This window comes from Poecilia mexicana, unplaced genomic scaffold (genome assembly GCF_051168715.1).
Source record: "Poecilia mexicana isolate PSO_F unplaced genomic scaffold, ASM5116871v1 scaffold_11, whole genome shotgun sequence".
NCBI classification, from domain to species: Eukaryota; Metazoa; Chordata; class Actinopteri; order Cyprinodontiformes; family Poeciliidae; genus Poecilia; species Poecilia mexicana.
Window position 1 is genome coordinate 26,430,785 of NW_028263380.1, and position 23,736 is coordinate 26,454,520.

The 23,736-nt window shown below is 40.7% G+C and overlaps 2 protein-coding genes across 3 annotated transcripts; one reads left to right on the forward strand and one right to left on the reverse strand.

Annotated features, from left to right (window-relative positions):
* Positions 1–58: 58 nt before the first annotated feature.
* cfap69 (cilia and flagella associated protein 69) lies at positions 59–10,785 on the reverse strand. The gene is made up of 22 exons (XM_014996568.2): positions 10,463–10,785; positions 9,996–10,055; positions 9,858–9,923; positions 9,644–9,753; positions 9,500–9,576; positions 8,346–8,444; positions 7,938–8,090; positions 7,052–7,229; positions 6,707–6,830; positions 6,585–6,633; positions 6,385–6,494; positions 5,951–6,167; positions 5,191–5,316; positions 5,002–5,117; positions 4,179–4,297; positions 3,241–3,515; positions 3,019–3,156; positions 2,635–2,711; positions 1,983–2,180; positions 1,175–1,261; positions 1,016–1,093; positions 59–357 (listed from the first exon to the last, which is right to left on the reverse strand). The coding sequence occupies exons 1-22, from the start codon at positions 10,550–10,552 to the stop codon at positions 268–270; spliced, it is 2,637 nt and encodes an 878-aa protein (XP_014852054.2). The 5' UTR covers positions 10,553–10,785; the 3' UTR covers positions 59–267.
* A 477-nt stretch (positions 10,786–11,262) lies between these two features.
* On the forward strand, positions 11,263–23,706 carry kdm1b (lysine demethylase 1B). Of its 2 annotated transcripts, XM_014996581.2 has the most exons (21): positions 11,263–11,419; positions 11,669–11,811; positions 12,438–12,559; positions 12,633–12,722; positions 13,042–13,153; positions 13,227–13,340; positions 13,421–13,459; positions 13,540–13,732; positions 13,800–13,984; positions 14,579–14,749; positions 15,152–15,226; positions 16,489–16,623; positions 16,713–16,884; positions 17,201–17,328; positions 17,410–17,541; positions 18,470–18,544; positions 18,624–18,740; positions 19,836–19,961; positions 21,379–21,501; positions 22,357–22,509; positions 22,998–23,706. In XM_014996581.2, the coding sequence occupies exons 1-21, from the start codon at positions 11,404–11,406 to the stop codon at positions 23,079–23,081; spliced, it is 2,505 nt and encodes an 834-aa protein (XP_014852067.2). In that variant the 5' UTR covers positions 11,263–11,403; the 3' UTR covers positions 23,082–23,706. The 2 variants fall into 2 exon arrangements, with proteins under 2 accessions (XP_014852067.2, XP_087866649.1); XM_088010523.1 differs by lacking the exon at positions 11,263–11,419 and having other exon boundaries at positions 11,638–11,811.
* Positions 23,707–23,736: the final 30 nt, after the last annotated feature.

Below are 23,736 nucleotides of genomic sequence, written 5' to 3' on the forward strand. Positions count from 1 at the left end.
CTTGGTGAAGCCTGCATGTGTTCGACCAGACTATAAGGAAGAGACTGTGCAGACTGAGTGACATCACGTCTGTATTTTCTGCTCATTGTCTTGCAGAAGAAGCCACACACAGAAAATGCAAGAGGTTTATTGCAGAAAATGTTGTTCTCTCAGTTTTGATCCTCAGAGAACTGCAGGAGCATTCAGAGCTGCTGGAGAATAAAAGTCTGACGTTGATCCAGGAGTCTTGGTACCGTCAGTTCTGGGCTCTTCTTCAGTCCGTTTGGCTCAGATCACGGTTCTGGCGAGCGACACTTCGACCCCTGAAGGCCCCGGCTCCCCGGTGGTCTTCATTGCCATGATGTGAGTGATGAAATTCTGAAACGCAAGCAGCATTACCGATGGTAAGAAATCAGACCTAATTCACACAGATCCACATGTAAAAGTGACCAAATAAAAGGTTTTTAGGTTCTGCAGAAAAGTCCTTTTGATTCGACAGAAGACCGTGAAGTCTTGGGGATGAAACGCACAAATCCTTCTGGTTTCCATGGAGATCCCGTCTTAACACGGCTCTATTGCTTTAGTTAAAGTCAACCTAAGAGGTTACTTTCTGCAGCATTCCAGGAATACGCCGATACTTTCCAGTGACATCCCACAAACTTTTATAAAACTTTGTGGTACTACTTCAGGAACTTACTGGAGATGAGTCACTTTTAATATTGGGGCATTTTGGGGAATCTGGTTGGATTGGCAGGTGACGTATGACATGCTGCTTCCCTGAAACTTACCATGAACTTTCCCAGACACTAAAAGTTGCCTTCCTTGAAATTCCAGCAACATTCCCAGACTGAAAAACTTAATTTCCTGGAACTTACCCAGAACTCTGCAGAACTTTTCCAGGAAAACAACCAGAAGGTTCAAGGAAAGTTCCAGGAAAGTACCTTTTTAGGTCATGGAGTGTAGATGTGTCTTATGCCATCTGGTTGAGTGTTTAGTTTGACAGAAACCAGAGGAAAGCAGAGTGTTGGTGTGAGACCTTTGGAGGTCGATCACCAGGAGCTTCTTTAGGCTTCAGTTTGGATTTCAGGTGTTTCTTCCTCCGAGCTTTTTCCTCCTGCAGTTAAACCACGAGACGAAGGAAACGGTTAACTATCGCTGAGCCTGACGGTAATTTCAGCTGATAATTGGAAAAAACCTTCAGGATGTTGTAGTTTGAAGTTCTGGCGACGTAATTCTCCCAGGATTTGGCAGCGAGGTCCTCCTGTGTCCGGTGGGATTTCATCTGAAATAAAAAAACAAAAACTCATCTGAGTTCATGAAAATGAAGACAGAACAGGAATATTCACCTAAACCTCTCTACACGCTCCAGAAGAAAGCTTTCCAGATTATAACTGATTATTTTCATCCAACTAATGAAATATTTCTCACTTTGCACACTTTAAACTTTTATGACTTAATGGAGCTCAGAACAGCATCGACTACGCAGAAAACCAACAATAAACTCCTTTAAAGGTGTAGTTCAGACTTATTTAAAAAACAAAAAGTCAGAATGGTGTTAAAAACCGTTGTACCTCAGTTGGGAGGATTCAGGTGCAGAATAATTGTTATGCAGAGCTAAAACAGTTTGTAACTCTTTAATTAAAAACGTGAAGAAAATCTTTTGCTAAACATAAAAAGTTTGTTTCTTTTTATGAGTTTGTCTACAGACTCAGATGAAATTCCTTCATAAGCTTTAGAAAAACACGGGAAGCTTCAGCTGCCTCCATTTTGACGATGCTTTATAACACAGTGAAGGTTTAATGAGCTGAACTTTCTTCAGATGACGCTTTGACAGGAATTTAAATATTGTTTATCATTTCTGTATTGTTTTGTCTTGTGATTTTTTTTCAGTATTTTTTGATTTGTGTATGGGACGGTGAAAATGTCTGAAATAAAACAAACTGTAAAGGACAGGAAGCGTGGTGAAGGCCGTTTCTGGCGGATTTGACATGAACTCTCAGCACCTCTGCGTAGATGCGGATTTCCTCCTTGATCTCCTGCTGCTTCTGCTCCTCCAGGATGCGGATCTGCTCCTCCTTGACGCTCTGCGCTTTTCCCATCAACGTCTTGGAAATGGAGTGCAGCGCCTTTTCGTCAGAGGTGACCGGCTTCACGTCGTCCAGACTCAGTTCGCTCCTGATCTCGTTCCAAACCTCGCAGACCTGCAGAGAAGCTCAGAACTTTCTCACAGAGGAAACGACTCAACTGGAGACGTTCTGAACATTTTCCTGATTTCGGGTTTCACAGAAACAGTTTCATGATCCATGACTTTAAGCAGAAAAAAACCTTTTATTTGTTACATTTTCTGTAAATTCATCCATATGTGAGTTTAGGACAGGCTTTTTTTTAAGGTGGCTCAAAAAAGCTCAAAGATGACTTCATAAACTGGCAGATTATTTCACTCATAAAAAGGGAAACATATCTTGTCAAAAGTGAAATAACCTGCCAGTTTTTATCAATTTTAAGGATTTTTTTTTTACTCAAAACAAGCTCCTATATTTGCTGAAAAGTTACTTGCAGGTTAGTCTTGTGTTATTTCAAGTGTAGTCAGATATCTGCAGTAGAAAGTAGGCATAGATACAGTATGAAACCCTTTAATTTGAAAACTGTTGTCACCTTGAAGTCCAGGTATCTCATGACGATGCCCAGAGTCACATGATCTTCCACCGACAGACCAGGAAGATCCTGGAAACCTGGAGCAAAACATGGAGCCCGTCCTGCTCATTAAACCAAATACTAATGCAAACATTAACAAAAAGTAGGAACAAACAAAAATTAACGCTCCACTGTAGAAAATAAAATTGTTCTGCATTTCAAAAGCTACAAATAAAACTTAAATATTTGCTTCTTAATACAAAAATCAGCAGAAAACAGTTTTTTCCAGTAGATCTTGTGGGAAAATGAAGAAAGCTCGTTGGTTCTTGTTGCTTTTGTGGCTATATACAGATTTTTTTTCTGGACAGCCCTACTTTCTCCGTTTTGCTCCTGTTTCTCTCTCACCCAGCCTGGACAGCAGCAGGTAAATCTTCCCTCGCAGGTTCTCCATTGTTTCCAGCACGGCTGCAGACGGCGCGTTGGCCGAAAACGACAGGTTGCTGATCTTGTCCTGGAAACGGGTCAGAAGTGGCTTCTCCGGATCTTTAGGGCAAAAACAAAACATCCAACCTGACAGATAATCTTGAGGTGAATCTGGTTCTCCCAGTGGATTAGTCTCAGTCTGACCTGCAATTCCTCCGTTTTCGTCCCGCAGGACGCCCAGCTCCTCCTCCTCGTCCCTCCAGAGCTGCAGCAGGACGCTGGGGGCCGAGCGGCCGTCGGCGTCCCTCCAGTCCAGGATCAGCGGCCGGGTGTCGGGGTTGTTGAACAGGTCCAGCAGGATGGAGAGGATGATGCCGTGCATACACCTGGGGCTGGAGCGGAGCAAATCCAGCAGCAGGCCAGCGCCGTCCTTCCATAGAAACTGGTTTTCTGTGATGCAGCAGCCGACGATGCAGGACCTGGAGGGACGAACGGAAACTCTGCCATCGGTTCACCCGGCTCAGCTTTTCTGACAACAGCCTCCAGAATGAGCTTTTCACTGGCAGCAATACACATTCAGCTGCTTTTCAGAACAAGAATGTTGAATTTAATTAACCTAATTACATAACAAACCTGGTGGTGGCAGTGCCATGCTGTGGGAGTGACACACTGCAAAAACACAAAACCTTACCAAGTATTTTTGGTCCAGTTTTTATCACAAATATCTTAGTACACTTGAAATAAGATAAAACTAACAAACACGTAAGTTTTGAGCAAGATGTAAGAGATTGTTCTGAGTCAACAATTCCTGAATATTGACAAAAAAGTTCAGAACTTTTTATTGATGAAAAAGTTCTAGTTCCTCTAGTTCCTCTAGTTCCTCTTGCAGGTTATTTCACTCATAATGAAACAATTTTAAATGTTACTTGGAGAACATCCTCCAAAACTACAGTAACCTCTGCAGATCAACGTCTGTTTTTCAGACTAGTTTTTAAATAAACAGAAGAATTTCCTTATTTTTAAATAGAAAAGCCCATTTTTTTCTTGGAAACATGTTCTTAGTTAACCCCTTCATGCCCAGTGTGGGTAAACCTCCAGAACTGTAACGGTTTCCTGTATTGACGCGGTTTGGTTGGACTGACCACACGCAGTCGATGGTGGAGATCAGCAGCTTGTTGTGTCCCAAACCGTGGTAGAAGTTCTCCGAACCTTTCTTCAGGAAATGTACGACCATTTCCACTCCCTCTGACCCAAACAGCTCCTGGAAGACAGCAACACATCCACGTTTAAACTCATTAACTCTCTACTATTCGAGCTAAAGTCATCAGACAGCAGCTGCTTGTGTTGACTGTGAATTACGACGTGTTGGCTATTTTTTCAGATTTTATTTTTACAACAGATTTTACCTTTCATTTCCTTTCATTGTTTTTGTTTGTTTAGTTCAAAGGGAATATTCCCTCTTAAAATTAGATATGCATAGTACACTAAATGGGACTTTACATTGAAATGTATACAATTGAACTGCTTATTTTTTATTTATGTTGGATTTTAAGTTTCTTTTAAATAAATGTAATCTAGTGGTTTTAATTTCCTTCCTTGGGTTATTCCATAGGTTTACGCCACACCTTGATAATTATAATAACTTTATTTATGAAGCTATTTTAAGCAAAGTGCTGGACAAGAAGACAAAAAACTGAAGTAAAACAGTTTAAAAACAGATAAAATAGCAAAAAGAGCGGCATAGGTAGAACAGTAAGGCACCAAATGAAAGGGTTTTAACTCGGCTTTAAAAACCTTCACACCTTGTAATGCACATCTATCTTGTTTTTTTTTTTAATTAAATTCCCATCTTTAATTTTATGCTCCTTTTCTTTCCTGTTGATGTTTAGCATAGCACATATATTAGCTTTTCTTCATGTTTTGCTTGTATTATGAGTGTAATCTATTGAAGGAAGAGCTTTTTGCCTTTCTGTGCAGGTCGGTCTCACACAGCGCTGACAGGATCAGCTGGATGTTCGACATCATCTCTATGGTTACCGCATCGCCCTCGTCACAAACGTCTTCCAGGGGGATTATAATCCCTGGGAGGGAGACACACCTCACTGCTCTAGCCGTTCACGGCGGCCATTTTGCTGCGGTTGAAGCGGGCGCTACCTAGAAGCTGGTGGATGGCTCCCTGGTCGCTGAGGTCCTGGTTGACGGACTGTTCCCCCAGAGACGTGACGGCGCGCAGGACTCTGATGCAGCGCTGCATCTGCAGCTTCCGCCTGTCTCTGGCATCTGAAGCCAAGAGCAGAACAAAAACATTCAATCTGAAAGCTGCAGACGGCAAAAATGATCTGCTTCCATTTCCAGGGCCAGATTTATAAGGAACAGTTTTAGTGCCCAATCCATGACTGAAACAATATTTCGCTAATGCAAAAATACAAAATGCTACCAAGTGATTTTGTTTAGTTTCAAACATCTTAGCACATTTGAAATAAGACACAATAACTTAAAAGTAGCTTTTCAGCTAAATGCGGAGCTTAAGTAAACAAACCTTTAATATTAAAAAAAATTCTATAGTTCCAAAATATTTTTCATGTTATAAATGAAATATAACACTATCAATGCACCAACTTTTTCATCATTAGCAATATTGACTCTAAAAAAAACCTCATATTACTTGCTGAAAAGTTATTTATAAATTAGTTTTATTTTATTTCAAGTGCACTAAGAGCTAAATAAAAAAAGATAATATTTTGTGTTTCTGCAGTGTTAATAGTCGTCCTAAACATAACCGGTTAAAAACTGATGATGGAAGGTTTCATGCGTCCCTTTTCCAAAAAACAGATACGAAAACATCATAATTTTCAAACAGGTGAGGATTCATAAAAATCGTGGCCCTGGGCTCCTGCCGTAACGCGCAGCGTACCGCAGCACCAGTCGAGCAGCAGCAGCAGGTGCGTGTTTCCCTGGCAGCCCATGTAGTCTTGCAGCATGACGGGCGCGATGCTGGCCAGCGTCTCCAGCGCCTGCAGCTGCAGTTCCTCTTGCTGGCTCAGGATGGCGCTCTGAGGCAAAGATGGCTGCTTCTTAGGCGGAGCCACGAACCGCAGCAGGCTTACCATGACCAGCTCCTCTCTGAAAAGCTGATGGAAAACAGAAAATTCACTCAATTTCCCAGAGTCAACATGTTAGAGTTAGTATGGCAAGCCATTTTAACATAAACTCTGTTTCCTCTGACCATCTGTAAAAACATTACAGATATCTAAGTATTAGTTTTGTCTACACACAACTACATTCTGACTGTCCAGAATGCGGTGAAGCTGATTTTATGCTAAAACAGCCTGCCGTAGTGTGACTGACCTGTGCAGCAGCAACATTTCTGGACAACAAAATCAGCAGATTCAGCAGCAGCTTCTTCATCTTCAGGTCTTCTTTGCTGTGGGTGAGTTTCTGCGCTGAAGAGATCTCCACTTGAAATAAAAAGACATTTTTATTCTTCTCAAAAATCACATTTAATGACTTTGTAAGACAAAACTAACTGGGAGGAGAAAGTGTCTCACATTCTGGAAGTGTGATGTAGCCCAGCAGCTGTTTGGCAAATAAGCTCTCCTGCAGATCAGAAAGAGGTTTTCAGCAGGACACTGGTCTACAGAAGAGATTTATTTAAACCGGTCGTACTCACGATGAGCGGACAGTTTGGATTTTCTGCGATGAGAGTCGTGAACACCAGCAGGTAGTTCCTGAGCTGCAGGTCAAAGCCCTGGGATGTGAGCGCCAGGACGGACGAAAACGCTTCCTTCAGAGACCTGGAACGCATGGACCAAGACGCGCTACGGCAGGCCGTTTAACATAAAATCAGTTCAGTCTATCTCAAATGGTAATTCAAAATATCTGCTTTTATGTTCTGACTAGTAGATTTTGACGAAATATGGGACGACTTCATGTAAGTGCGCTGAAGTGCGATTAAATGCTAAAGTGGCCTGCCGTAGAGATGCTGTTTCACGGTGTGAGAGCATGCGACGCCTACACCACGCAGTCGAGGCTGCAGAGCTGAGCCACGGCGTCCTCCCGGCCGCTGCTGTCCAGCAGGATCCAGAGGATCTCCGAGCAGCAGGACAGGAACCGGCCCGGCGGGTCGGCGCTGTTCATGTGCAGACACACGATCCCCGCTGCTCCTGCGTCCAGCATCGACCTGCAGTTCAGGTCTGCAAAACGGTCAGAAAAACTGATGAAGGGACGGCCATGGAGAATCACAGTTTCTAGTCCTGAATAATGCTCAAAAAACTGATTCCGATTGATTTGTTTGTAATATATTTTGAATAAATCTTTGATATATTTTTTTATTTAAGAAAAATCCAGGCTAAACCTCATTAGCCCGGATTGGCTAATGAGGTTAATTTAATGAGGTGACAGAACTTTATGCACAAACGGATTTTTGTTTAAATATAAACTGAAGAAATTTGATACAGATTTGGACCTTACAGAATAGTTTAAATATATTGTTTACACTCTTTTCCTTTCGTCAGTAGGCCTGTTGCAATAATCAATATATCAATTAATCGCATGGTAAAGTAAAACAAGCTCAATATTTAATTGTTTTTTTAATTATCTTCCAGTTCCAGTGTTAAATGTTAATTAGAGTTTAAAGTTTATTCATATCTGAGAATGAGTTCTTGCATTATTATGACATTACCCTTTAAAATGGTCTCAAAACAACATTATCGTTTATCGCAATAACTTCTGGGACAATTTATCGTCCGGAATAATTTATCATGGTGAGTCACATAATTTAAACTGAACCGTTTGAATGAAAACGTTGGTTTCTGAATTAAAACTCGTTTCTGAGCGGATTAGACTCGGAGAGATTTGCGTCCTTTTCTTCCTCCCTGCCTGCAGAGGGCAGTGTTCATCACCAGAGAAGCTGCAGAGGAGCTGCAGGGTTTCCAGCAGCTGCAGCTTGATGAACGACTGGTTCTGCAGTGCGTCAATGGACTCAACCAGCAACTTGGGAAGGTCGCTGCGCTCCACCAGCTGCAGCCGGTAGAAAGGAGAGATGGTCTGGATATCTGAGCAGAACAACAGGGGAAAATGATAAACATTAGGGCTGAGACAATTAATCAGAATAATCGGGATTCATCGATTATTTAAATGTTAGCTGGAGAGAAATGCTGCCTGAGAAATGCTTGACACCGGCTGGTGAAAAATGTTTGGAGTAAAATGTGAAAACAACCTGAGGTCAAAGTTAATCAGATTCAGCTGTCAGAGCCTTCAGGTTCATTTTGAAGCTCCTTCCTGCAGCTGCATCGAGACGTTGGCTTTACCTTCAGGCTGATCCTTGGACGCCTCCAAGCTGAAAAACGACTGGACCGTTTCCACGACGCGCTCCTGAATGTCAGGATTCGGGATCTTCATCAGACGACCTGCAGACAGACGCATGAGCTGCTGCTGCTCCTCATCATCACCGCACTTACACTGCCCTAAACTCAACAACTGACCAAGTGTTTCAGTCTGTTTTTAGAGTAAATGTCTTATTACACTCAAAATGAGACAAAACTAAATTATACGTAACTTTTCAACAACATACACGAGCTTATTTTAAGTCAAAAATCTCTTAATATTGGTGAAAAAGTTCTAATTCCATTGGCAGATTATTTTACTCATAACAAAAAAGTAAAATAAAAAAGTTCACTGAAAACAAGAAAAATATCTTCAGTGAAATAATCTGCCAATAGAACTGGTAGCTGTGTTTTTATAAGTATTATGGAGTTATTTACTTAAAATATGCTCATATATTTTGCTAAATAATTACTTTAAGGTTAGTTTTGTCATATTTTAAGAATACTGAGGTATTTGTACTACTACTACACCAAAATACTTGATATTTTGTGTTTTTCAGTGCATCTATTTATGTGTCAGTCCATATTATAAAAACTATGTTTTTTATATTTATAGTTTTAATTCATTTGTAGTCTTTTTAAAATATGTTTATTTTTTTAATCAAACTTGACAAATATGTTTTAAGCTTTTAATTTTTATTCCATTTATTTTACTTTCTGATTGCTTTAATTAAGACATTTAGTTTATAAATATAAATTATATTTGACTAAATTTTTATGTATTTATATTTAATTTTCAGTAATTTTGATTTATTTTTTATTTTTCCACTGGTATTTTAATCATTTGAACTCAACTCTTTCAGGCTGGAAAGCCTCCTCACCATCACCCTAATCTTTAGCTTCCTCCAGGATTCAGGCCACAACTTCAACATTTGAGTTAGTAAAACTAAAAAATTGCTACTACAGTGTATTTTAACCCAGTAATGTGTAGCAGTGTGGATCTACAGCATTAATGCTCTTTTCTAGCTTTTTTATTAACTTTAAATGTGGAGAAGCAGCCGGTTTACCTCTCACATAACTAGGAAATGAGTTTAAAACCAGATAAACGTGTAAATCTGTTGAAACAGCGGCGTACGTACCCAAGCAGGAGAGGAAGTTTATGGCGTCCTGAGCATAGATCAGGTCATCGGATGCTTTGCCCTTCAGGAAAGGAATCCTGAGCAGAAAACAGAGACGCTGCTGATGCAGAAACAGATAAAAATTCACATTTCTGAGTTTCCTACCTGCTGATTTTAAGAATTTCGCACAGAAACGGTGCATATTTGGGACGCTCGATCACTTTCTCACCACAGATGTTGATTATCTTGGCTATATCTGCAAGCTCTCTTAAATGCTGAACATACTTTAAGAAGATTTAACGTGCAGGAAAGAAAAATAAAATGTTAACTTTCCATCATGACACAAGAGGAAAGCATGATAATCCAGGACGGAGGATACAAAGCCGGACGTGTTCCTCTTCAGGAGCTTCCTCAGGACAAACAGGTGCCTCTCTGTCAGGTTCGTCTGCAGGACAAAACAAATGACTAGATGCAGAAATGCAACTTTGCTGAAAGAAAAGTGAAAAATTTAACTGACCGTCAGAGGATCCTCAAGAAGATTAAGAATCTTCACGAGGTCCAGACACTTTGGAGTGGGCTGTAGAAAAATCAGCAGGGAAAATTTGATCTGAAACATCCCATTGGTTTAAAACTACCAAAATGTGTGTTGACTAATAGGAATTATGTGGTTGATTCAAAAAATACTAAATAATAATAATCAACCTTTTTAGAGGATAAGCTTTATTTTCTTGTTACAAACAAAATAATAGATGTCATCATCAAAATACTAATAAATTTCATTTTAAATCAACTGGAAATTTTCACATTTTATATTTAAAAATGTGTTCTCAAACACCACAATTGCTGCTATGGTCCTTGTACTGGATCATTTTTAAAATAATTTCTTCAGGGTTTTAGATATTATTTATACAGTTTCTTCCTTTTTTAACTGTATACCATGATACGAGTCTTTCTTTGTGACAATGCAAAATGAAGACTCTTTACCTCCTGGACGTTTTTAATCTTAGACGATGCACTCAGATTTATCCTGGGAATTCCCGTATTCTCCCGGCTCACAGTTTGTCTCAAATCCATCCCGAGACAGAGGAGCAGCTTCCGCTTATTGCTACAAAACAGTCGGTTACCCAAAACTTTGCTGAAAAACTCTTTTCATTCACCTTTAAAACGCCGCGTATGGCGGCTAGGAAACTATTTTCTAATTGAAATAAAACCGTAACGTAAAATTTGGTTGTTTCTGACAGTAAATATCCGGTAAAAATAGTAAAAACATTTCGGTTCTAATCATAGTCCAAGAAGTAGGCGACGCACACTACTGGTTGCTATGGTTACTTTGTTAAAAAGCGACGGAAAGCTGCCTGAGTGATGGTGCGTTCAATTTAGCTTAAAAGGTCGAAATTCTTGGATTAAACTCAGGTAAAATCATCATAATAAAACATAAGAAAGACGAAATCAAAACTGGAGAGCCAGAATTTTATCCGCTATCTGGATATCGGTGTTCTGTAAAGCTTCGGAGTCTAAGAAATTGTACTAATAAGTCATTGTTTGCTCACCTAAAGTTTAATATCGCTTTAATTTAATTTTACATAGGCCTATAGAATCATATTCTCTTATATCAAATATCTTAAATATCAGAACTTATGAAAATGTTCTAGAAATAAATTGTGAATTGATTGTACAGGTAATCGGTTTGGCTTTTCGTTGTTTTCAAATTTAATATCTGATTTACGAGGTACTTTAAATGTAACACCAAAAGCAAGCCGAACCAAACCGCCCATTTCCTGGGCTAAACAGGAAGCTGTTTTCTGATGTCAGCTGCGCTTTTCTTACTTCACAACAACAAAAGATAATTTAACTTATTTATTGAACCTTTTTATAAACAAACAGGCAGGTTGAGCCCCGATTTAACAGGAGTTCAGCGGGACGCCATGCTGTCTGACGCAGGTTGGTGTTACAGCTGCTAACTGCTAACACGCTAAAGTGAAAACCTGCTGTTTGGTTCATTTAAAGAGCTTAAAATGTCCAAAACTCAGCGCCTGCTCGCTGTTAATGACCTCAATCAGCTGGTGATCGGTTTTAAACAGTTTATAACCGCATCTGTAATTAAAACACGCTAATCTGTCGCAGTAAAGGCCTGTCTGCTGCTTTGCTCCATTGTTCCTCTCCGACACATTTTGATGTTGTTGTCTGCAGATTACTCGGGAAACGGCTCCGGTGCTCGCAGAGCCAGGAAACGGAGCTCCGGTGAGTCTTCGGGGGACGGACAGACCCTGCGCTCCTCCGGGAGGCAAAGCACAACCCGGGTGAAGCGCAGCAACAACCCCCCACCTGGACAGGTGAGCTGCAGCAGGAGGGCTGTGTTTATGCCGTAAACATGTCTGCTTCGATGCTAAACTTCCATCTCATTTCGAAAACTACATGCTTAGATACTCTTATTGAAAGAATAGATATTTGTTTTCATAATTACATATTTGTTAAACGTTCTTAAATATTTTTCCAAATTTACCAATTTACTTCAACCACAGGTGACAAAACTCAAGTTATGCCCATTTATTAAAAAGAAAAACAAAATAAAACAAAAGTAGTCCATCCATCCATTCAAGCCTCTGCTATGATGCAGCTTCTCCCCATCAACAAGGCTCATAGTGAATGCTAAAGCTAGTTAGCATTTCTACCCATGAGGCGGATAAACAGTTTTTTCTGTAATAATAAGATGTTTCTCCGCCATTAGAACATTTAGCATCTAATTCACAAGGTTGATTGGCAGCACTGAGACCCTCCTCTTGGCTCTGTGCATTTCTTCAAATGGCAATAGCAGCTCAGGGAGGAGGTGGAGGAGATTATTGATATTACACTGTCACACCATGGTGACAGGTTTCGCAAAAAACATCTTTTTGTAAAGATGGCGGCTTTAAATGCCATTTACATTTACTGATATTTTATTCTCTCCTCTGGATGCCAGAGTAAAAGGAAAGCCACGGAAACAGAGGAGGAAGATGAGCAGGCTGAGAAGAAGTACAGGAAGTGTGAGAAGGCAGGATGTTCGGCCATCTACCCAGTTTGTTTTGCGAGTGCATCAGACAGGTAGTGGAGCTGAAATAAGGTGAGAGGTCAGTCACTCGGATTGTCTCTAACAGAGGCTTTTCTTTCCTTTTAGGTGTGCAAAAAATGGATACACTTCTCGCTGGTACCACCTGTCATGTGGTGAACATTTTTGCAACGAGTGCTTTGATCACTACTATAGAAGGTAAATCTACCTGCAGCACTCACTGGAAGGATATTATGATGCAGCAAATTCAGGACTGCACTAAAAACTATAAATACTTGGTAAAATTTTGTGTTTTTTCAATGTGTCATTAAACATCCAAAACATTTTTAAAAAATACAAATTTTCTGTTTTTGAATTTAAATTTGGACAAAATTTGTCGACCAAATTTTTATCAATTTGGCCAACAAATTTTTACCATTATTGACTTCTGTTGAGGGGCCGAACAAAACATTTCAAGGGCCACAAATGGCCCCAGAGCCACAGTTTGGACAACCCTGGTATAAGTCTTTCTGTGCAGTCACAAGGACGGGTACGAGACGTTTGCTTCCTGGAGGAAGGTGTGGACTAGTAACGGGAAAAGCGAGCCGAGCCTTAAGGCCTTCATGGCCGACCAGCAGCTGCCGTTCTGGGTGAGCGGCTGAACGTTTCCTCCTTCACAACGGTTTTTTTTTTGTCTCATCAGTAACGTTTCGTTCCCTTCAGGTTCAGTGCACCAAACCGGACTGCAGGAAGTGGCGCCAGCTGACCAAGGAGATCCAGCTCACCGCCTCCCTGGCAGCAGCATACCGCTGTGGGATGAAGGTCAACAACGTCAAGGTAAAGAGGAGCCGCAAAAATCAGAGTCCACCCCAGTTTTTGCCGTTTGGTCACCATGGAAACGTTGTTTCTGCTCGCAGATTGAAGGACCTGACCAGTGTTCCCAACCAGAGGACTTGGTAAGATGCAGAAATGTTTTAAAACCAAAATACCAAAGCACAATGACAAATGAGTGTTTCCGGGTGTTTTTTGTCTCCAGAGGGTTGCAGAGGTGAGCGAGAGCTGGTGGCACTCCATGCTGATCCTGCCTCCGCTGCTGAAGGAAAGCCCGGCCGGCGCGTTCCTCTCGGCGTATTATCCTGACTGCGTGGGGATGAGTCCGTCCGGCTCTCCCTGCAATGTCTCCATGACCGAGCTGCGGGCGGAGCCGTGCAGAGCCGTGCAGCCGCAGAGTAAGTTCAGGAGATGGGCCGACGTTCTGGATTGGAGCGAAGCATCATCACTTCTCCTCTCCGTCAGTTCCAGGCCTCTGTCCGTACTTCCAGCCCTTCTACCAGCCCAACGAGTGCGGCAAGGCTCTGTGTGTGCGGCCCGACATGATGGAGCTGGACGAGCTCTACGAGTTTCCAGAGTTTTCCCGGGACCCCACCATGTACCTGGCCCTGAGGAACCTCATCCTGGCCTCCTGGCACAAGAACTGCAAGGTGAGCACCAGGCGGCAGAGTGAGGCTGTGCACCTAAAGGGGCATTATCACATAAAATCAACCTTTTTGATCTTCCCATCATGTTATTATGTTATTCCCTCATCAAAAACATTCCTGCAATGTTTCATTGATTCTTTCATGCATGTTTGAGAAATCCTTTAATCTCCATGGCAACCATTCAGCTATGCAAAACGCCTGGGTGGACCTAGCCCCGCCTTCATGGTGCAGCTCCTCCCCCACTCAGCTCCTTCAGACTAGCCAGCAGCAGTTAGCAAACGGCTGGTGGAGCTGCTGAGCTCATTATAGGAGCTGCTGGTCAGAGCAGCGCTGGTCAAAATGTTGTTAAAGGGTTAATTAAAATTCTGTTAAAGTCATATTTGATACTTTTATGACATCACAAGGTAACATAGTTACTTGATTGTGTTATAAAATGGCACTCTGTGCCATATATGATCACATGTTCTCCTTCCAGAAAAACTAAACTCCGTTTACCTTCAAATTCATTTTTATCAGTCGTTCTCCAGCCTCTATTTCTAAAAATCAGAATTAGAGGCAGGAAATGATAAAATGTATTTCTCCCTGTTTTTTCTGAAGGAAGTGCTAACGGCTGAGAAGTGTGCTCAGCACATCATCGTTCGTGGTTTGGTGCGCGTGTGCTGCGTTCAGGAGCTGGACCGGGTTCTCCACTTCATGACCAGGAAGGGCCTGATCAACACCGGCGTTCTGGCAGTGAAACAGCCTCTGCTGCCTGAAAGATACCGCTCTGTGAGAATCTCTGCGTCTTCCTGCTGAATCTCTGTGTCTTCCTGCTGAATCTCTGCGTCTTCCTGCTGAATCTCTGCGTCTTCCTGCTGAATCTCTGCGTCTTCCTGCTGAATCTCTGCGTCTTCCTGCTGAATCTCTGTGTCTTCCTGCTGAATCTCTGTGTCTTCCTGCTGAATCTCTGCGTCTTCCTGCTGAATCTCTGCGTCTTCCTGCTGAATCTCTGCGTCTTCCTGCTGAATCTCTGCGTCTTCCTGCTGAATCTCTGCGTCTTCCTGCTGAATCTCTGCGTCTTCCTGCTGAATCTCTGCGTCTTCCTGCTGAATCTCTGTGTCTTCCTGCTGAATCTCTGCGTCTTCCTGCTGATCATCCAATCTGGGCTCATGATGTGTTTTCTCCTCGCAGAAGAAGGTGATCGTCATCGGTGCCGGTGCCGCCGGACTGGCTGCGGCCCGGCAGCTGCAGAACTTTGGCACACAGGTAGAGATCCGGAAACCTCTGAGCTTTTTCTGTCCGATCCCAGCATTGTGCTCTAGACTGAAACAATTAATCGTGATTAATCAAAATAATTGTCATTAACTGGATTATAGACTCAAAAAAAGTACTTTTGCTGAAAGAGGAACACATTCAGAGTGGAAATTAAGCCATAACGGTACAAAAAGTGCATTAATTTTATATTTAACATTGAATAAATAAAAACCGCTGTAAATAAGCACAACCCAAAACTCTGGTGGCGTAGTTGTAGTTTCATCCCGTTCAAATTTAGCTAAAAAATATTAATTTTCCATTAATCATGTTGCTATAAAATAACTGATCGGTTAATCAAAAATATTATCATCAGATCAGCTTTGATGTTCAAAGCTGAGCTTTTCACATGTAAAAAGGTTAGAAGGATTTTTTAGTGCGGATGAATCCTTTGCTACAAATGATCAAACATTCACCAATGGAATGTTATTGGATTTTAGGCAATGACCTGTTTATTTTCTTATTTCTGATATTGTATAAAAAAAAAGGCTTGAGTGGAAAATTTGCATAAAGTGCTATATTTTATATGATGAATTGATTAATCGTCGGAATAATAAATTAATCAATAACTGACATTAGTTATTACTTGCAGCTAGGGCTGGACAATAAATCAATAAGGATATTAATCAGTATCAATAAATAATACGGCTGATAGAATATTCATTATATAGAATGATCACTGAACTCCAATCCAGAACCGCACGGCATTCTGGGAAATGTAGGCAGAGGAAAAGCTTTGCAATCACTATTTACAATAAGTCTTAAGAATTTGATTAAATTTGAGTTACAACATTTCATTTCCCTTCAGGATCAATAAAGTATTTTTTAATTTGAATTTAGCGGCTCATCCTCTATTGGCCAGCTGAGCAAAGTTGGTGCCATCAACTCACTCACTTTTTGGTTACCTAGCAACAACCTGCTGCATAACAAGCAGTTTCAACAACCAGTGGAGTAACTGGTGCAGCAGCAGTTTCAAGTTTCCCCACCTGGAGAGAAAACTATGGATGAAACAGGAAAAGATTGGCTGCATGTCAGATTTACACATAAAACAAATCAAATACATTAAACAAAAACCCCAGAAATTATTGCTGTCGACTGATATGAAATGCTTATATTGTGACAGGTTTTTCAGCCTTATTGTTTTCCCCTGAATGATCAGTTATGTATAAAATAATCGGTAGATTAATCGATAACTTCCCGAATGTTCTGGTATCCAGGTGGTTCTGCTCGAGGCCCGGGACAGAATCGGCGGTCGGGTTTGGGACGACGGCTCTCTGGGCGTCACCGTCGGCCGAGGCGCCCAAATCGTCAACGGCTGCGTGAACAACCCCATCGCTCTGATGTGTGAACAGGTTGTGCTCAAACCGCCGGCACATTCAGCTGCTGTAGCCGCTGCCACCTCTTGGGGGCGCTGATGATGATGATGGTGACTCTGCTGCAGATGGGCATCAGGATGCACAAGCTGGGCGAGCGTTGCGACCTCTTCCAGGAGGGCGGGCGAGCCACCGACCCGGCCATCGACAAGCGCATGGACTTCCACTTCAACGCCATCCTGGACGTGGTTTCAGACTGGAGGAACGACAAGTCGCAGAGCCAGGACTCACCACTAGGAGGTGCTGTGAACTTCTCATTAGTGGATACATCCACACAGCGACCAACATCTGAATTTTTCATCCAAAAATATCAGATTTTTTCCAATTCCATATTTGGAACTAAATTGTATCTGCAGTCTCAGCGGCCATGTTGAGTTTTTTTTACATCATTTATGTGAGACTTGCGTCATAATTCTGTTTCTTCAGGTGTTTTGTCTTTGAATCTTTGAATCTTTATTTTTCCATATTTATCTTTGTGGTGCAGGTTTTGTTGTTAATTTCTAGAACATAGTTCAGAGGAGAAGGCATGTGTCTGATTGTTTTATTGTCTCCACAGAAAAGGTTCAGGAGATAAAGAAGAACTTCCTGCAGGAGTCTGGGATGCAGTTCAGCGATTTGGAGGAGAAAGTTCTTCAGTTTCACCTCAGCAACCTGGAGTTCGCCTGCGGAAGCACATTAGACCAGGTGAGTTTCTGCGCTGCACACAGAGCAAAAGAGACAATGATATCGGGACATTTCTAGTGTCTTCTTCTTGTTTCTTTGTAGGTATCGGCCCGATTCTGGGACCACAACGAGTTTTTTGCCCAGTTCTCAGGAGATCACACTCTACTAACGAAGGGTTACTCAGTTTTACTCCACAAACTGGCTGAAGGCCTCGACATCCGCACCAACTGTCCGGTACGTCTCGAAGCACTAACCACTAATTCACTAAACAAGAATCTTAGCTCTACTAACTGTAAACTGTTTAACATGTTAACAAATTAGCAAAAACTAGCACTAAACCGCTAAGTATTTAAAAACTTTGTGAAAGCTGAAAAATTAGTATATACTAAACCACTAAACAAAACAATTAGCAGTTGTTAATGCTAAGCCACTAAACACAGTAAAAACTAGCTGAAGCTAACCCAAAAATGCTAAACACAAACAGATGAAAAATTATCAGAAGCTAATCTGCTAAACATAACAAGTAGAACCTAACACTAAACCGCTAAATACTTTAAAAATTACAGAAGCTAAAGCTAAACAGAAATGAATTAGCAGAAGCTAACACTAAGCTGCTAAGCAAATAAAACAGCTAGTGGAAACTAATGCTAGGCTTATAGACATAGTAGTGGAAGCTACTGCTATACACATAAAAAAATATGAGCAGACAATAACGCTAAGCTGCTAAGCAAATGAAACATTAGTTGAAGCTAACGCTAACCATTAAGACATCTGTCTCTTAGTCTGCTTCACATCCTCTTCTCCTTCCAGTTGGCGACTGGTGTGAGACTCGCTAACAACAAAGTCCTCAGTTTCTGATTTTGCTACATATTGTTATTTTAAGTTGTATGAATAGAATGACCAAAGTCTAAAACAAATGATGTGACATAAAGTTCATAAAGTCATGAAAATGGGGAACATTTTATGGTAATAGTTGGACTAAAGGGCTGGAAAGAGGCGGCCATCTTGAAAAATGCATCCTGAAATTCCAGTGACTGATGGGAAAAATTAAAAACATCCAACCTGAATTTTTATTCTTGTATTCACACACAGTTACGGAAACATGCTGCCCTATTAGTGTTGAAATGATTAAAGGTCCAAGTTGTTTTTGTTGTTTTTCCAGGTTCAGGCCATAGACTACTCAGCTGACGCTGTTAAAGTGACCTCCTCTAACGGATCCCAGTGGACGGCCCAGAAGGTAGAACACCTGCTGTGAAACCGGATCGTCTCCATGGCAACACGTCAGGTGTGTTTTAATGTCGACTGTGGTCCTCCAGGTGCTCGTTACGGTCCCGCTGACTCTGCTTCAGAAGAACGCCATCCGCTTCAACCCGCCACTTCCTGAACGGAAGCTGAAGGCAATCCACAGTCTGGGAGCAGGAATCATAGAAAAGGTAATCAGTGGAAAGATTTCTGTTCCAGTCCGGCGACGTGCAGCAGATTTCTTCTTTTGCTACTCTTTTTTTGTCAAATGTTTTAAATAAAAACAACCTGTGGAAATATAAAAAGTTATTTTTAAATGATGATTTAATTTGTTGATTAAAGTCAATCCCAAATATAACCTTTTGATATATTAATCCAGAGTTTTACAGTGTGTAGCCACCAGGGTGTGCTAAAAACGTTGAAGGGGAAAATGCAAAAATAAAAAAAAATTGAATCAACTATTTTTATTTATTTATTTTTTTTCTTAAAATGTTTCTCAATCATTACATTTAAAGTATAAGTTAAAATAGCTAATTGAAATATCATCTGAAATGCTCATGTGTCTGATTGGCTGGCAGCTAAATTTATTTAGCTGCTCTGCTTCTCCAGCTAGCACAGCTGGAGGTTTCTGACGGAGCACCTGGTTGGTTTTGGATTCATTTTTTTCCCATTCTCTTAATAAATAAAATCATTTAAAAACTGCTTTTTGTATTTTTACTGCATTTAAGTGTAACAAAAAGCAAAAACAAGTCTCTTGTTGCTATGGAGATTCCCCCCTTTTCTGCTCTCTCTTAACCACAGCAAGATTTTAAGCCTCAAAAAGTGATGAGGATCAGATCAGAACTTCGGTTCAGATTTCAAATATAAAGACAGTAAATCTGAGTTTGTTTTGTTTGAATCAACAAGTTTCTGAATATTTAATTGGGTCAGAACTGGACCAAGACAAATGTTCGGTGAGGAAAATCATGAAACAGAAAGTTAATCCAGTGAAAGATAAAGTCCAATTCCTGTGAGCTGTTAATATGTAAACGTTGGTTCTGCTGGACCAAACGGGTTTGGTTTCCCACACTGGTTTTATTCAAATTACATTGTTTATGTGGGAATTTCTGACATTTTTCTGAATGTTCCTGAAAGTTTATCTGGACCTACAATTGTAGGAAACCAGAACATTCAGTTTCTCTGAACTGTCCGTCTTCGTTTTGAGCGTTTTACTTGTGACCCGCTGAGTTTGAGACCAAACATCTGGCAGGTTTTACAGTTTCTAATCTCAGTAAATTATCCTGCAGATTGCTCTTCAGTTTCCGAACCGGTTCTGGGACTCAAAGATCCAAGGAGCGGATTATTTTGGTCACATCCCGCCGTGTCCAGAGAAGAGAGGCATGTTCAGCGTCTTCTACGACCTCGACCCACAGGTTGGCACTTTACTCACTTTACGCTATTAACTGGGTTTTATTGAACGACTTTACTGAATCGACTTATGGAAACCAGTTTTTTAAAGCTAAAAACTTCAGATGATTTCTGGTTTTATCAAGAAATAATCCCTGGTTTTACAGAATAATTATTCCTAAAATCCTCAGTTTCTCTCAGGTTCTGCTCATATATATATATATATATATACATATATATATATATATATATATATATATATATATATATATATATATATATATATATATATATATATATATATATGTATATATATGTATATATATATATATGTAAGCAAACAATAATTTGCAGTTTGTGCATTTAAATCTCAAATATATTCTGGCATCAACTCTGATAAACTCTTGCTCTCCTGTATGGAAACCCAGGATGACCAAAAAACTTGCAACGTTTGTTGCGTCTTTCACAAACAAAGTATATGTGAAAAATGTATCAAACCAAGGTTATTATAGTTAACTAAAACTAACAAAATAACAAACATTGAAATTGGGAAAACATTTTTGTTAATTGAAATAAAAACTGTAATTAACGGGCAAAAACTATAAGTGCTACATTGTGCTTTTATAAAACTAAAACATACTGGAGTTATAGATGTAATATCCTTCATTTTCATGCTTATGTATCAATTTATTAGCTTTTCAAACTGATGTGATTTATTTTTTCACACCCAAGCCGTTTACTCAGCTGTTGACAAATTACAGCACTCCATAATCCTCCTAACGCTGGTCTGCAAAATGGCAACAGCAAAAGTTGGATAAAACCCCAAAGTCAGTTGGTTATTCTACAATAGTTTTTTTTTTTTTTTTGAAAATCGTATCTTCTGTTGAGTATTTCTTACCCAATCAATGTAAACATAATCACAATACGTTGACCTTTTTGAATTCTGCACCTAAAAATTAACCAAAGTATGAAAAGACTGTAATTAATGCTATAGCTCATAAAAACTAAGTAATATTTAACTAACAACTAATAAAACTTAGCAAACACACTCTAAAAACTAACTGAAATAGACAAACAAAAAGTCACAAACTAAATTAAACTAAACTATAATAAAAAACTAAAAACTAGTATAAACCTGGTGCGAACAATTGTGTTCATAATTTGAAGTCAATCACAGACGGTTTCCGTTTAACATCAATGAAAAAGAAACGATCACAACCAGCAACTCAGAATACTGCCCCTAGTGGCAGAAATTACAAAACATCAAGACTGAAGAAAAACGAAAGTATAATTCAACTGAATTTTGAAGCATAGAAAAATGTTTGCTTTCTGCATTTTGGGTGGTATGTCAACACTTCCTGAGCTGGAATGAGAATATGAGAGCTTGAGACTCTGCAGATATTTAATCTGTTAAAACTGTTTTGTGTTTTTGGTGACGACCAGGGGAAACAGGCTGTGCTGATGTCCATCATGTCTGGTGACGCGGTTTCTGCCGTCGGGGACCTGGAGGACTCGGAGGTGGTCGACGAGTGCCTGAAGGTCCTGCGAGAGCTTTTCACAGACCAGGTATCGACCTTCGGCGAGCACAGCAGGATGTCTGGCCTTTGACTAGACCATCACAACAGATTAGTTGTGTTGTTCTGGGTCATTGTCCTGTGATGACCCAGTTTGCACCAAGGCAGATGTCTCTGGGACAATTTGTTCTGCAGAGGAGATCAGTGTCCACTCAGTGGCTGCAAGGTGTAGAATAAGCCCAGATCACCATCCCTCCACCACCGTGCTGCACAGCTGGTCCAGAGGACGTTGTCCCAGTATTCCTGTCCTTCATCCAGGTTCAGCTCTGCTAAGCTCAGTTTGGCGGCCATCTTGTTTCTAGAGAGAAAAGGCTTTCTGATTCAATCCTTTCTAGCAGCCATGCTGGTTCAGGGTCACGACCTTTGACCTGTAGCCTCCTAACTGAGGCCTGCAGAGTTTGAGATGGAGCTCTGTGTTTCTGGTCATTTCTCTGAGTTTCTTGTTCTGACCTCTGACCTTAGGCTGAATCTGCTGGAAATTCAGCAGATTCCCAGCAGAGTCTGTTGAATTCCTTTTTGTTTCCAAGAGCTTCTCCTCTTGGAAACAATCATTTTTATATTAATCTGTATATTTTTTGATTACTATTTTATTTGTTTTTGTCTTGGGAATAATCTTGCTCTCTGGGGAATGATGAACTTCAGATGGCTTGGAGATGACCTTTAACCTCCGCCAGGTTGATGGGCAGCAACAGCTGTTTCTCTGACGTCATTGCTGTTTTCTTACCGTCTTTGTGTTTAAACACACGTTTGTTTCAGCGCAGCGACTAAAATGCTTCTTTTATGGAAATCAGACGGACTTTATCTGCTTTACTGCACCTGGATGTCACTTGTTACCATTTTTTGACAGGAAGTTCCTGATCCGCTAAATTATTTTGTGACACGTTGGAGCAAAGATGTGTGGGCCCAGATGTCATACAGCTTCGTGAAGACAGGGGGCAGCGGAGAGGCCTACGACATCCTGGCAGAAGACGTGCAGGGAAAAGTTTTCTTTGCAGGCGAGGTAACGCTGCTTCCCTCAAAATGTTTGTTTTTACTCTCGTTAGCAGAACTTTATCCATTATAATTATTGATTTTGATCATTTTTATGTATAAATGATGTGAAGCTCAGAGTTAAATGTAATAAGAAACCTAAATTCTTATGTTGCTAATTAGCAACACCAGGCACTTAAGGAATGAAACAAACTTTTTAATCCTAAATACATTAAATCCCATTGCTGCACAATCCCAACAGCTTCCAGCCTGAAATCAGTTTACGGTTACACCATGCATCGCCCCTTTTCCCAGTTTTAGCTTAAATTTAAGAGGTCTTTTTGACCAAAATGATGCCCAGTCATGCATCTTTATACTAGAGTCACCGAAGAAGCTACAATCCAAAGACAACCTGCATAATTGTTATAGGAAAGGCACATTTAAAGATTAATCCCAGAAGTGCAGAAATTTAACATTGTAAAAGTTAAAACCCGTTTGTCACATTCTTCTTCTCTTCAGGCCACAAACCGACACTTCCCTCAGACGGTGACCGGAGCCTACCTCAGCGGCGTCAGAGAGGCCAGCAAGATGGCCGCCGTGTGACTGGACCGCCCCGCCGCTCTCTGAAGCACCAGCACCAACTCGAACCCCGTACTCACTGTGACAGCCGTCTCTGCTGCCGGTTCCGGTCCGGATCTGCAGCTCATTTCCACCAGAGAAATGCTGTTTATTTATGTCATTTGTTGCAAACTCTGTGTAGATTAATCAGAAACACAATGAACAATGATACTGAAATGTGGGTGAACTCTCAGGCGTCCCATCATCACTGAACAGATTATTCAAAGTTTTCCCAGTTGTAGAAATTTCTGATCTGTAGTTTTTCTAGTCAATGTTCAATGATGAGTTGTTGATTTAGTCAGAGTGATTCTTCCGCAGCACTTTTGATTTAAAACGGTAAGTTTCTTACCGAGTGGACCTCAGCATTCAGAATACAACAGACTCTTCTGTTTCTTTCTCAGGGATCTTATCAGGAAGTGCTGACCCTAAAACATCGGATGGTTTTCAATATATGGGCATAAAAACGATGGAAATTCTTCCTGAAAAGTGACGTTCCTGAGATTTGGAGAAGTTCCTCACTTTCTCTCGATTAACTGTGACTAACAAGGATTCATGTGACTTCATGTCCTGTTTGTCTTGTGTAATAAACCGAGCTACAAACTGCCACAAATATCAGCCCTACTCCTGCTGTAACATTTAA